At 41.2% G+C, this 12,542-nt stretch overlaps 1 protein-coding gene across 1 annotated transcript in view; it reads right to left on the reverse strand.

Moving 5' to 3' along the window:
• Positions 1 to 12,542, reverse strand: part of LOC126100499 (prenylated Rab acceptor protein 1) — a 45,593-nt gene that overhangs the window by 7,727 nt on the left and 25,324 nt on the right. The window contains exon 3 of the mRNA XM_049911110.1: positions 10,143 to 10,345. Coding sequence (XP_049767067.1) covers positions 10,143 to 10,345 — 203 coding nt within the window. The remainder of the gene's footprint in view (positions 1 to 10,142; positions 10,346 to 12,542) is intronic.

Consider the following 12,542-nt stretch of genomic DNA (forward strand, 5'->3'; position numbering starts at 1 on the left):
GAAATTTTCAGACAGTAATTTTAAGATGTCTCCTGAAAGCTTGTAAGTGGGGAATTTTCTGAAATCCAGTATTAGTCTCACAGGAAGATTCAGTTTGTGGATCTTTGGTTGACTTCAGAGGACAGGTGGGGTGGGATTAATTTGTGTCAACTCTCTTTTCTCTTATGTTATCCAGTATGATCCTCTACAAATATCAAGAGCTCAGATGGATAACCAGTCCTAAGCAAAGAAGAGAGTATATAGAGGAGCTATACAAGGGTGATGTACCTGAGGGCAATATTATGGAACTGGAAGAGGATGTAGATGAAGATGAAATGGGAGATATGATACTGTGTGAAGAATTTGACAGAGCACTGAAAAACCTAAGTCAAAAAAAGGCCCCAAAAGTAGACAACATTCCATTAGAACTACTGATAGGCTTGGGAGAGTCAGCCATGAGAAAACTCTTCCATCTGGTGAGCAAGATATACGAGACAGGCGAAATACCCTCCGACTTCAAGAAGAATATAATAATTCAAATCCCAAAGAAAAGGATGTTGAAAGGTGTGAAAATTATCGAACTATCAGTTTAATGTCACAGGTGCAAAATACTAACACGAATTCTTTACTGACAATTGGAAAAACTGCTAGAAGCCAACCTTGGGGAAGCTCAGTTTGGATTCCATAGAAATGTTGGAACACGCAAGGCAATACTGACCCTACGACTTATCTTAGAAGACAGATTAAGGAAAGGCAAACCTAGTTTCTAGCATTTGTAGACTTAGAGAAAGCTTTTGACAATGTTGACTGGAATACTCTCTTTCAAATTCTGAAGGTGGCAGTGGTAAAATACAGGGAGCAAAAGGCTATTTACAATTTGTACAGAAACCAGATGGCAGTTATAAGAGTCGAGGGACGTGAAAGGGAAGCAGTGGTTGAGAAGGGAGTGAGTTTTGCTATATGGGGAGCAAAATAACTAGTGATGGTTGTAATGGTACTTGAATTATGCAACCATTACGGCACCTCACCTGAACCTCTCGATACCAGTAATATTCTACTGGGTTTCTGCAAAGTAGTTGACATATTTCTGAGACAACATTCAGATTTTATTTCATTTGTGATACATCAATATGTTTATATTGCAATGATATTATTCTTATGTGTATTTTTTTTTGTCAGTATGACCTCTGACATACTTGTAACTCTGATTTTTGGGCGCGTAAGCGATTATTAGTTAGATAGTTGTTAAATTGTTAGAGAGTCGAAGCTTGAGAAAGTCAAGTGTTGGACGTCATGTTGGAAAGACGCATAACGTAGTCAGCTTATAAAATGTGAACTTTAACAGTGACTGTGAGGAAGAGGTTTTCAAGTATGTTTTGTATTGTGCAGCGATGTTTTGTGTTTACATGATATTGCAATTAAAAGGAAGTGTAACTTAAATTCGGAGTGCTGATTACTTTTTTAACATCACCATTGTCCTGCAAAAGTGTAATCTTCAAGAATGATTTGTGAAGCGCATCTACAAAACTTTTGAATATAGCAGAATAAAACCTAGGCCTCTTTGCATCTGAGCTTGGAATCATAACCACCTCGATTTTCAACGATTGAGCCATGATTTTACGACAAGACCAGCATGGGAAACACAAAAAGATGAATGCCTAGTTTTTTCATATTACATGAAATGACTATTAACTGTGCTCTAATGACACCTGCCACATAATATGACTGTTGTTGCCCGAAAATGCAGTATTTAGCAGCGTGAGCAACACCACAATCGTTATAAAATTTTGACCTTTGTTGTGGTAGGGTTGTTAGATGGTGGAAGTAGGGAGGATATAAAATGTAGACTAGCTATGGCAAGGAAAGCGTTTCTGAAGAAGAGAAATTTGTTTCTGGATGAGCTGAATCAGCAGGTCTACCGGATACATTTGGTGAAGTGCTTGCAGTGCACTAAGAGAGCCTGAACGGACAAGAAAACTCATATGGTGATGTCTGTGAACCCTCTCCAGTGCTATCAGAATGCCATATAACTCCGCATCATAAGTTGTAAATTGTTCTGGAAGATGCACTTTAAAAACCCTATCAGGTAAAACCACAGAACAACCGAGAGCATTCTCCGTCTGTATAAATAACAATAAAACTATGGTACATACTTAAAATACACAAAAACAGAGTTGTAAAAACCAGATCTGGAGTACAAGTTTTCGCGTACTGTATCAAGCTTAAAATCACTTTGGGCCTCTGAAGACAGCAAGGCGGCAGTGCATTCCATCCCTGGGTGTGTATTTTCATGCCCGAGAGCTCCAAGTCCACGAGACAGTCCATTGCATGTATACCAAATGACTGGGTCGCTTGGAGCCGATTCCTGAACAGTCACTCGAAGGGGAGTTGGATCACTGAACTAAGTTCCAAAGACTGAGATGATGTTGAGATTTTCAGTGCCTGTCAAGCCTAAAGGATACTTCGCCAAATCTGGAGTGGTGGCTCATCAGCCTCTGCACACAGACTCTTGAACTGGGCTGGAAGCCCTTTGTTCGTAGGTCTTTCAGGTGTGGGAGCCATGTTAATTTCGAGTCAAATAATAAACCCAAAAAGTGCACAGTGTCTGAAAATGTAAAATACCAGCCCCTATTGTAAGCTCTGGTTGGTTAAAACTCTGATGAGCATGATTAAAATTGACACACACAGTCTTCTCAGGGGAGAACTGAAAATCAGTTGTCTGGGCCCAGGTTTCCAGCCTCCTAATGGTCAGCCGTAGCTGACTTCTTGCTGTTGTAAGGTCAGAGGAAGAGTAGAAGACTGCAAAATCACCCACAAACAAAGAGGATTTGACAGGGCTCCTGACTGCAGAGGAAATGCCATTGATAGCGATGGCAAACAATGTGACACTGATGGCACTGCCCTGGGGAACACTATTCTCCTGAACAAAGCAATCAGACATGGCATTACCAATGCGACAATGAAAACGCTGGTCCTCGAGGAAAGATTGGCTCAGAAGCGGCAGGCGTCCATTTAGTTCCCATTCATGAATTTGGCGAAGGATGTTGTACCCCCAAGTAGGGTCATATGCTTTTTCAAGGTCAAAAAACACACGAACTAAATAGTTTCAACGTAAGAAGGACGCCTGTATCGCCGTCTCCAGTAGAATTAAGTTGTCAAGAGTGGAACAGTAGTGCCTGAAACCGCACTGGGAGCGGCTCAGGTGATCTCGGGACTCGAGCAGCCAGACAAGGCGGCAGTTGAGCATGCGTTCAAGAGTCTTTTCCATACAATTGATAAGGACGATACTCTGATAACTGTTAGGGGTGCAGTCCTTGCCTGGTTTCCAGAATAGAATTAATATCGCCTCCTTCCAAGTCATGGAGTATTGCCTATCAAACCAGATCTGATTGAAACAAGAGAGGAGCTGACCTTTCGCTTCAGGGCACAGATGACGAAGCACAGTATAATGGATCTCATCAGGCCCTGGAGCAGTGTCTCTGGCTGCAGATAAAGCTGATTCCAGTTCCCACATGAAGAATGTAGACTTCTTCATTACATGAGAAGAAATTGAGCTTCCTCCCCCCTGCAGTCCGACGGAATAGCTGAACAGCAGGAGCTTGTCTGGATGACTTAGCAACAGTAAAGAAGTGTTCAGCTAAAACATGAGCCATGTCATCTGGCGTGTCCACCAAGACCACATTATTTGACAAGGCTGTAAGGGGATGTGGACTACCCTTGCCTGAAATCCGTCTTATTGATTCCCAAACATGTGCAGTGGAAGTGGACCGATTCATGCAAGTCGTGAACTCTCTCCAGGAAGCCCTTTTCTGTTCTTTGATCACTTGTGTAGCATGTGCTCTTGCACATCTAAATGCATGAAGATTGTCTTTAGTTGGAGACTGTTTGAAGTTCCGCAGAGCTGTCGGTCTGGCCCTGATTGTCAATTGACAGTCGTCATTCCACCAAGGTACAGGACGTCGTCTGAGGTGGTTACTAGACTTGGGGATGGACTCTGCGGAAGCCTTTTGCATCTCATGAGTGATACGGGCCTCTCCCTCCTTAGTTCAAAAATAGCCTGTTGACTGTACTGTAACCAATTTGCCCTTTGTATCAGCCACCTGTGTGGTCTCCTGCTGGCCACTGTCCTAGGTGGCAGACGAATCCACACTTGGAAGTGGTGACTAGAATGTAAATCTGGAGCCACTTCCCACTGAACTGAGTCTGCAATAGCTGGGGAACAAAAACAAAGGTCAACAGCTGAAAAAGATCCTGTAGCTGTGGAAAAGTGAGTCATATGATCTGCGTTCAGAAGGCAGATATTCTCAGAATGGACAACCGCTCGATCATCTGACCCCTGGAGCAAGTAGTAGCTGAGCCCCACAGCAAATTGTGGGCACTGAAGTCCCCCACAAGGAGGAATGGGCGTTGGAGTGCCTGGAGAGGTCTGCCAGCACATTCGCATACAAAGTGTCGGGGGGGTGTGGGTACAACGAACACACTGTGATAGTAAAGGGTGCGAGAACTTTCACAGCAACTGTTGCATGGTCATGGTAAGAGGGACAGGAGAGGAGTGGAATCTGTCATCAATGAAAATAGCCACTCCACCTTTAGCCCTGTCTCCAGTAGTATCGTCCTTCCTGTGTATGTGGTAACCCTGTAATGCAGATATGTCTGTGAGTCTGTGACTTTAAGATGCGTCTCTTGTAAGCAGATGCAGCAAGGTTTGTCCTGGACCAGCAGCTGCAATTCTTGCAAAATTGAGCGATATTCATTCAAATTCCACTGCAACACAGAAGTCCCTATGGAAGCCATTGGTTAGTGATGGTGGTTCTTTTCTTTCTCCCTAGGAAGCGGTGATTTACTGGGGAGGTCAGGGGGAACATTAGCCAGTTCCATGCTCTCTGGTTCCTCCGATTGGAAGTCCATGTCCTCAAGAGCATAGTTGCCATCAGAAAGTGAGAGAGATCGTCGATCCGAAGGTTTACCTACCACTTTCTTGGACTTAAAACTACCTTCAAAGGACATTTGTCTTTACTGACAGGAGGAGGCGGCTGCCTGGGTTGCGGGGATGGCTTAGTTGGTTTCTGATGTTGGGGAGTGGTATGTGGCTTAGGTGATAAGCCTACTGCTGATGGCTTCCGATCAGTTGCAAGTGGAGCGTTTCCCCCACAGGTACATCGACAAGTGCACGTGCTCATACTCAAATCTGTGATCTGAGTTTGTGTGGCGGCATCACACTTAGCAATTGATGTCTTAAGGGCTGATGCAAAAGAAGTAGCAAAAACCGGTGGTTGCATGGCTTTGTAAGCCTTTTTAGCTTCACCATAGGGTATGCGTCTCTTTTTTTCAACTCTTGTATTTTCTTTTCCTCATTGTAAACCACACACTTTCTGCTCCACACTGGGTGATCTGTAGAGGAGTTTACACATTTAGGGGGAAGTTTACACAAAGTCCCTGACTACTGAGTGGAGCCTCCACAATTGCCATAGGTAGCCTTCCCGTTACATCCCATAATGGTATGGCCAAATCTGTGACATTTATAGCATTGCATGGGGTTAGGAACAAATGGGTGAACCTTAAGGTGGATATAGCCTGCAAGGATATGTTCTGGTAATTCAGGAATACTAAACATTAGAATACACGTTGCCGACTTTTCCAATTTGCCGTTGACTCTTCTCATATAATTCTGCACCTCCGTGATGCCCACATTCTTCCATTCTTCACGTAACTCCACAGGGTCCACTTCCATTATATCAGAGCAGGTAACCACGCCCTTACTATAGTTAAGGGTGTTATGCAATTCAGCCTCGACTGGGTAGTCACCTAAGGTCTTACATCCCAGAAGCTTAGATATTTGTTTGGAATTAGCAATTTCAACTCAAAGCGTTCATTTACGAAGTCATTTGTCACTTTTCAGAGACCCAGCAATACCTTCCAATGCCTTGTGAATATAGAAAGGGATATCGTCTCAAAGCTTCCCCCGTTTCGCTTGATTACAATGAAAGTGTTATGACACACTAATGCCCTGTTACTATTACTCTGAGGCTTCTTTTTGGGAGGACTGACCAACCGAGTTCTCACTGAAGAGTGGGTGTAGGTGCTACCTGACGGTACACCCATCTCGTCAAGAGTAGTAGTTTTTCATGAGACAGTTCCATAGGGATCCCACGAGACACTAGGGAAACAACCGTCGACCCAGGCAGAACCCTGCACGCCTGAGAAACCCTGATACAACTGAGGGGCAGAAGGTGCCCCCAGAGGTTGCCCATTAAAGACTGTTTTACCTCAACAGCCATTCACCTCCTCAGCCCATAGCACACCTTGAGTGGGTTTTTTTTTTTTTGGGAGAGAGGTTTGTACCTTCCTTGCGGTCCAGGCGGTGAAGCCAAGACCCCCATTCTCTGAAACATACAACATTCCATTGCTGTGTCACATGGTGGTCATTGAAGTATGACCAGAGCTTACGGTGACAGAGGACTGGTGGCACTTACCAGTCCCCAGCTCAGGAACCCCAGGGTCCAAGCCCGTATTCAGCAAATGAATGCTGAACCCCTGAGGGGGAAGTCCTAAAAGACTTATTGTAATTGAGAAAATTAAAAGCACACTTAGTGCAGAATACACCTTAAGGGTAAACAAAGCAAAGAAGAGTAGTAGACAGAACAACAGTGACTTACATAACTTCAATGACACGGTAACACAAGAAGTAAAGGAATTCTCCTAATACGAAGCATGGTTACACAGGATGACAAAAACAAGGAAAGCTGTTTGCAGTGAGTACTCTCCATGTTTCATACCTCTTGATGCAGCCTTGCCTAGTACTAATTTTATCTTATTTCAATAGTTTTGTTTATCAATAGAAACTGTTATGTAGGCATGCTATTCTTATTTTGTGCTAAAGGTTTTCCTGTCAACTCCATTGTTATTTATGTACTGTTCAGTTTTTACTATTTCATTGCAAAGATGTTACTCACTGTATGTTTCTACTTCACTCTAGATGTGTTACTTCTCTTCCAATGTTGTCTGCTAACATTTAACTTCTTTGGTGATAATACTCAGTAAATGCCTGAAGATGGTCTTGTAAGCCGAAAACCGGTTAGCAATAAAAATAATATTGTAGAACAAAAGCAAACTGGTGCTTTTCATTTATTATTATAATGTTGTTCTACCAAGAACCGACGGAATATTCTGTTAACATTCCTAACATATCAAATACACAATTCGAAGTTTAACCAACCAATGTTTTCTAGTTCTGTTCCAAGTGTAGGGCATATTTAATGACACCACATGAATAATCTCAATTAACAACTCAAAAATAGCAGAAGTGTAGTGTCAAACAAACAAACACACACACACACACACACACACACACACACACACACACACACACACACACACACACACACACACTTCTCTAGGGGGTGAAGGGTTATGCTGGGTGGAGAAGGCAAGAAGGAAGCTCGAGGGAGAATTGGGGAAGAGTGGCTGACTGTTCAATGGGATGTAGCAGGTTTACAGGATAAGAATGCAACACACAGGTACCAGCACCTTTGAGTTCATGCAGCACATGTTGAAAATGAAGAGGAAGGTTGGGCTGTGTTGGGTGACAGAACCAAGGAGGGGAGACAGTAGAGAAAAGGGATGAGACGTGGTAGGGTCCTAGGGTAGGGAGAATGTATGTAGAGGGCAGGGGGTTGGTGGAGACTGATTATGGGTATGAAGGATATGCTACAAGGACAACTCCCATCTATGTAATTCAGCAAAAATGGTGCAGGAGGGGGGAAGGGTCTAGATGCCAAGGGTTTTGGAGCAGCTAATAAAATCAAGCATGTTGTATTCAGCAGCATGTCCTGCCACTGGATGGCCAACTCTGCTCTTGGTCAAAGATAAGCAGTGGCCATTCATTCAAGTGGACAGCTAGTGGTAGTTATGCCCACACAAAATGCTGTGCAGAAACTGCAGCAGAACTGGTATAGACAGCAGAACTGGTATATGACATGGCTGCTTTTACAGGTGACCCTGCCTCGGATATAATACGAGCCTATGATGTGTTAAAATCTTATACAGAGAGCAGAAACAATTTGTGGAGAGGAGGGTGCAGATCTGGAAAGCTGTAGCTTTGAGATTTATGAAACAGGGAAAGATTTTTTTAAATTATAGTATCTATACTGCTTGCACTTTTATTCATCTCCCAAAGTCTTCTCTGATTTCTAACAGGGCTTCCTTCTTCAACATAAAAGTTAAATAGCAGTGGTGAAAAACCAGAACTCTGTCATACATCCCAAATTTTTCTTTCTGCTGCTCCTGCTGATTATGACTTTGAAGAGAATAAACATCTAAGGTAATCAGCCTCTTATTCACCCCTCCACGACACAATCTATATACCTCATTGGCCTGTGCCTAGAGTTAATCCTATGCGCAAATGTGAAAACATGTTCTAAATGTTTGTGTAACCTGTATTTGATGTAGGATATGGGTACCACCCCAGTAGTCGCCAAGCTGTTAAATATACAATAAATGAAATAAGTCTCAACAGTTGGAAGGACAAACGAAATTTAAAGTCCCTATAACTGTCTCTTTATTCAGTGTCACATTTTCAAACAGGGCAATATGACACTACTATGCAATTTGATATTGCAACAATGTATAACTTTTAGAACTGCTTTTAAGGCCTCCACTTGATATTGGTAACTTAAGTTAAAATTATCATAAACCATAAGGATGGTTTGAAAACCGCAGTACTTCACTGAGCTTGATCCTGCTGGAGGTGGTATGCAATTTCAACCCTCCAATCTTTCAACTGACTTACTCAGCCAGTTGTGGGGAGACCTACAGTTTAATATGGTCTCCGAACCACTCGTCATTTTTCATATTAACAAACATTATCAGAGATGACACATAAAAATCAGAAAACTGATTGGGAATCAAACCCAAGGCCTCTGAAGCTTTAGTCTGGCACTTTACTACATAGCCACTATGAAAATAAAAGGAAGCTTTTGTGCATTTTATTTATTTTTTCAATGTCAATGGGAATTTGCATGGGAATACTGACTAGGAATTGCTTTCGGTGATTTTTGTCCTTCAATGGCAATGATCTTTCCTTGTTTACAAGAATTCACAGTGAAAAGAAAGTATTGAATGCAAAATGTTTGTTTCTGTGTTGACATACAGCAAATGCTGGATAAAATGCATTTTGCTTTTGTAAATTATGAAAAAGTTGTTGCACTCACCAACACATTTAGTGTACTCTCAAAATTAGATTGGTCACACTTTCAAAGATTTTGCAGACAAAGTTCAAGCAGGCAAGTTTGTTGTCAGTGAGTAAAACAATGTTTAACACAGCCACAAAAGACTTGGTGCTAGGAAATCTATCAGCCTCAATCTTCCTTCTACCAACAGATGTTACACAGGATTAATTCCAATAAGTCAATATCATTATTCAGCATCCTGATCAGAAATAAAAAAATGGATTTACTAACTGAACCTTGAGATAAAGTGCTACTCATTCACCTAAATCTTTAAACCTTCCTTGGTCTCTCTCTCTCTCTCTCTCTCTCTCTCTCTCTCTCTCTCTCTCTCTACCTACCTACCTTCATCGGGAGTAAACAGCAATCACAGTTAGGTAAGACAGATAGTGATCATGGATTGGTATGACTGAGTATGTTATCCTAAGTTCTGTTTCTACAAGACTCCAGGAGAAGTACTCAAAGAAGAGCTATATGACACTGTACTTCAATATGACAAGCATCTCTTGAAAAGTCCACCAATACATTATTGTATCCTTCTTCCAGTCCACACCTCATCTCACAAAATTTACTTCTCATCACAAACATGAAAGAAACCGTCCACAAACACTATTCGATACTATACAATTAACACTGTCTGGTTACAGCATTCTTCAACAACTTACTCAAGCTTTTCAGTAAATGCACTTATGTATACAATTTTAAGGAGAGTGTTTGAAAGTATGTGAGGTAATATTTTAGAAATGCTGATATCTGTTTCACTCACTTTAAAAGAAGTCTTTCAATAAGTAAACTCACTCAATTTTCACTCATAATTAAAATTACAGACTACAGCATAATCATATTTGCTCAGTGTACAACTACATTAATGGATACTGGTTGAAACTAATTTCAAAATATTTTGCTACAACACTATGCTGATGCAATACAATAACTTACCCAGCACCCAAAAAAGGGCAGCACCAGCTCCTGCCAAGTAGAAAACAGGCAGGGAACAAATGGCAACAACACCATACTGTTGTGCCAGTGGTATCTCATGTGACAACAATGTAAGCTTCTTCCCTTCAGCATGTCGTAGATGAAGGATATAACCAGCTCCAAGGCTGGCTGCCACAGCAAACAACAACAATGGTGATGTAATGCTGTTAACGGAAAAAAAAGACTGATCTCTCTATTTGGTCTGCTACAAACTTTACATTATCCTAACATGACTTTCTGGCCTGGCACATTGCAAATGTGACAAAGAACTTATGCAGCATCACAATTTGTTAGTTTCCTATTCCATGGATCATGTTTTAGTGAAAGGAACCTATCTTCCAAGCATGCAAAGAGTATTTAGTTACACCCTACATGGCAGGTTTTTGCAATTTTGTTTCTGCAATGTGCAGCTGGAATCAGCTCAGACAAAATATACTGTTCATTACGTCTTTCATGCAAGAGCCACTATTTATGGAAAGCATCGATTTGTTTCCTGTTACAAACAAAATGATTTTGACAGCAGAATTTTATGAGTTCATTTAACAGACTGGTCTCAAATTAGAATAACATGATACTCGTCTTAACTATGTGTATTTTCGCAAGTACAATAAAACACCAAGAATAGCCGGTATTCCAGCAGTGACTGAGCAATGCTAGGGTATGGCAGCAGCAGTCAGTGCAGGCCAGGGTGGTGCTGAGCCTGCTGGAGTACTCCACATTCTTCATGTTTTACTGTCCCTGTTAATACCATATTTTACAGAACATAAGACTATAAGATGAACCTTAATTTTTAAGCAATATTTTTTTTAAAAAATAGCATTTTTATTGTTAGATTGCAAAGCCATACAAAAAAAAAATTCTGAATTTACAAAAACGAACTGACCTTTAAAGTACGTAAAAATTGTCACCTGAACTTTCTTCTTCTTCTTCTTCTTCTTCGTCTTCTTCATCGTCCTCTTATGGTCTTAACTGCCACCAAGAGCATTACTCATGCCGCACTTCTTGAAAGGTTTAACAGTAATGTCTTCTCTCACTCTAGAGCACAACTGTTTTATCCACTGACACACTTGTTTGATTGTTGGTTGTTTTAAAGCTCCCTTCGGCATGAATTCATGTTGGGTTTCACCCTTTTGTTCCCTTCCTCTCTCATACACACTTTAAATGGTTTATTTATCGAGACATCAAGAGGTTGCAATTGTGAAGCAAGTCCTCCCAGAACAACAGCAAACTCTGTATTTCCCTGTCTCAATATCTCTTTTACAGAATTCTTCAAATGACTATTAAACTGATCTAGCACAAGAAGAGAACTCTTATCCAATAAAGCACCTTTCCTTCTCTCCCACAATCAGTCCATAATTTCATACAAGGCTCATCCATAGAACCCTTGCCATGTACGTGAACAATGACAGCTGGCAGTGTTTCAGAAGGTTTTGGCTTTTTTGCACTTGACAGTGAGCATTGGATTAAGTTTAGCACCATCAGCACAACATGCAAAGAAAACAGTGTAGTGCATTTTTTCATGTCCAATTGCTTTTATAATTACAGTTTTAGCACCTATTATGGCAACAGTTCTGTTACTCGGCACATCAAATGTCAGAGGCGTTTTGTCCATATTCGCTATATGGCTTAGTTCCACACTGGTTTTCTTTCAGTGTTGAATAATAGAGCAATGGAAAAATAATATTCTCTCTTCATACTCTTGTGGTATTTTCTGAGATATTCTGGCTTTGGTTCGCATGCTAAGTCCACAATACTTCATGAACCTGTACCACCAACCAACTCCACCTTTAAAGTCTGTTAAGTTCCACTGTAGCACTAGCTTACAAGCATGTATTTGAATCATTTTTGTATTCATTCCAATGCCATTTTGACAGTATCCTTGAATACATCACCATCTAGTTTTTGCTATTTTGCATTCAGTCCTCTATTTGCACATTAAGTCTTCCTCATTTTTTTCAGTTCTTCTTTACTAGCCCAACAATCGCGAGTAGTTTCTTCTGTTGATGGAGGTCCGAAATGCCGCTCAGCTGCTCTGTTTCCATGTTCTTCTTATGCTATTACTTTCAATTTATAGTCTGTATCAAACGAATACCTTTTATTTTTTCCATTTGAAACCAGCTACTAACAAAATTATTGTACTGTTACCAATAACACAAGTCCACTGGCACCACAGATTGCAATGACGCATCATAGGCTAGACAGTGTTCTGGGTTTATGAGGGCAGGGTGGGAGGAAGGTAGTGTTAGCAAGCTTGTGAATCACCACAACTCATGTTCATTGCATCAGTGCACAGCTGCTGCCAGTTGAACCCATTGTTGCCAGACAGAGATAGGATTCTCGTGACATCAAATATTTGGCCAT

This window comes from Schistocerca cancellata, chromosome 9 (assembly GCF_023864275.1).
Source record: "Schistocerca cancellata isolate TAMUIC-IGC-003103 chromosome 9, iqSchCanc2.1, whole genome shotgun sequence".
NCBI lineage: Eukaryota > Metazoa > Arthropoda > Insecta > Orthoptera > Acrididae > Schistocerca > Schistocerca cancellata.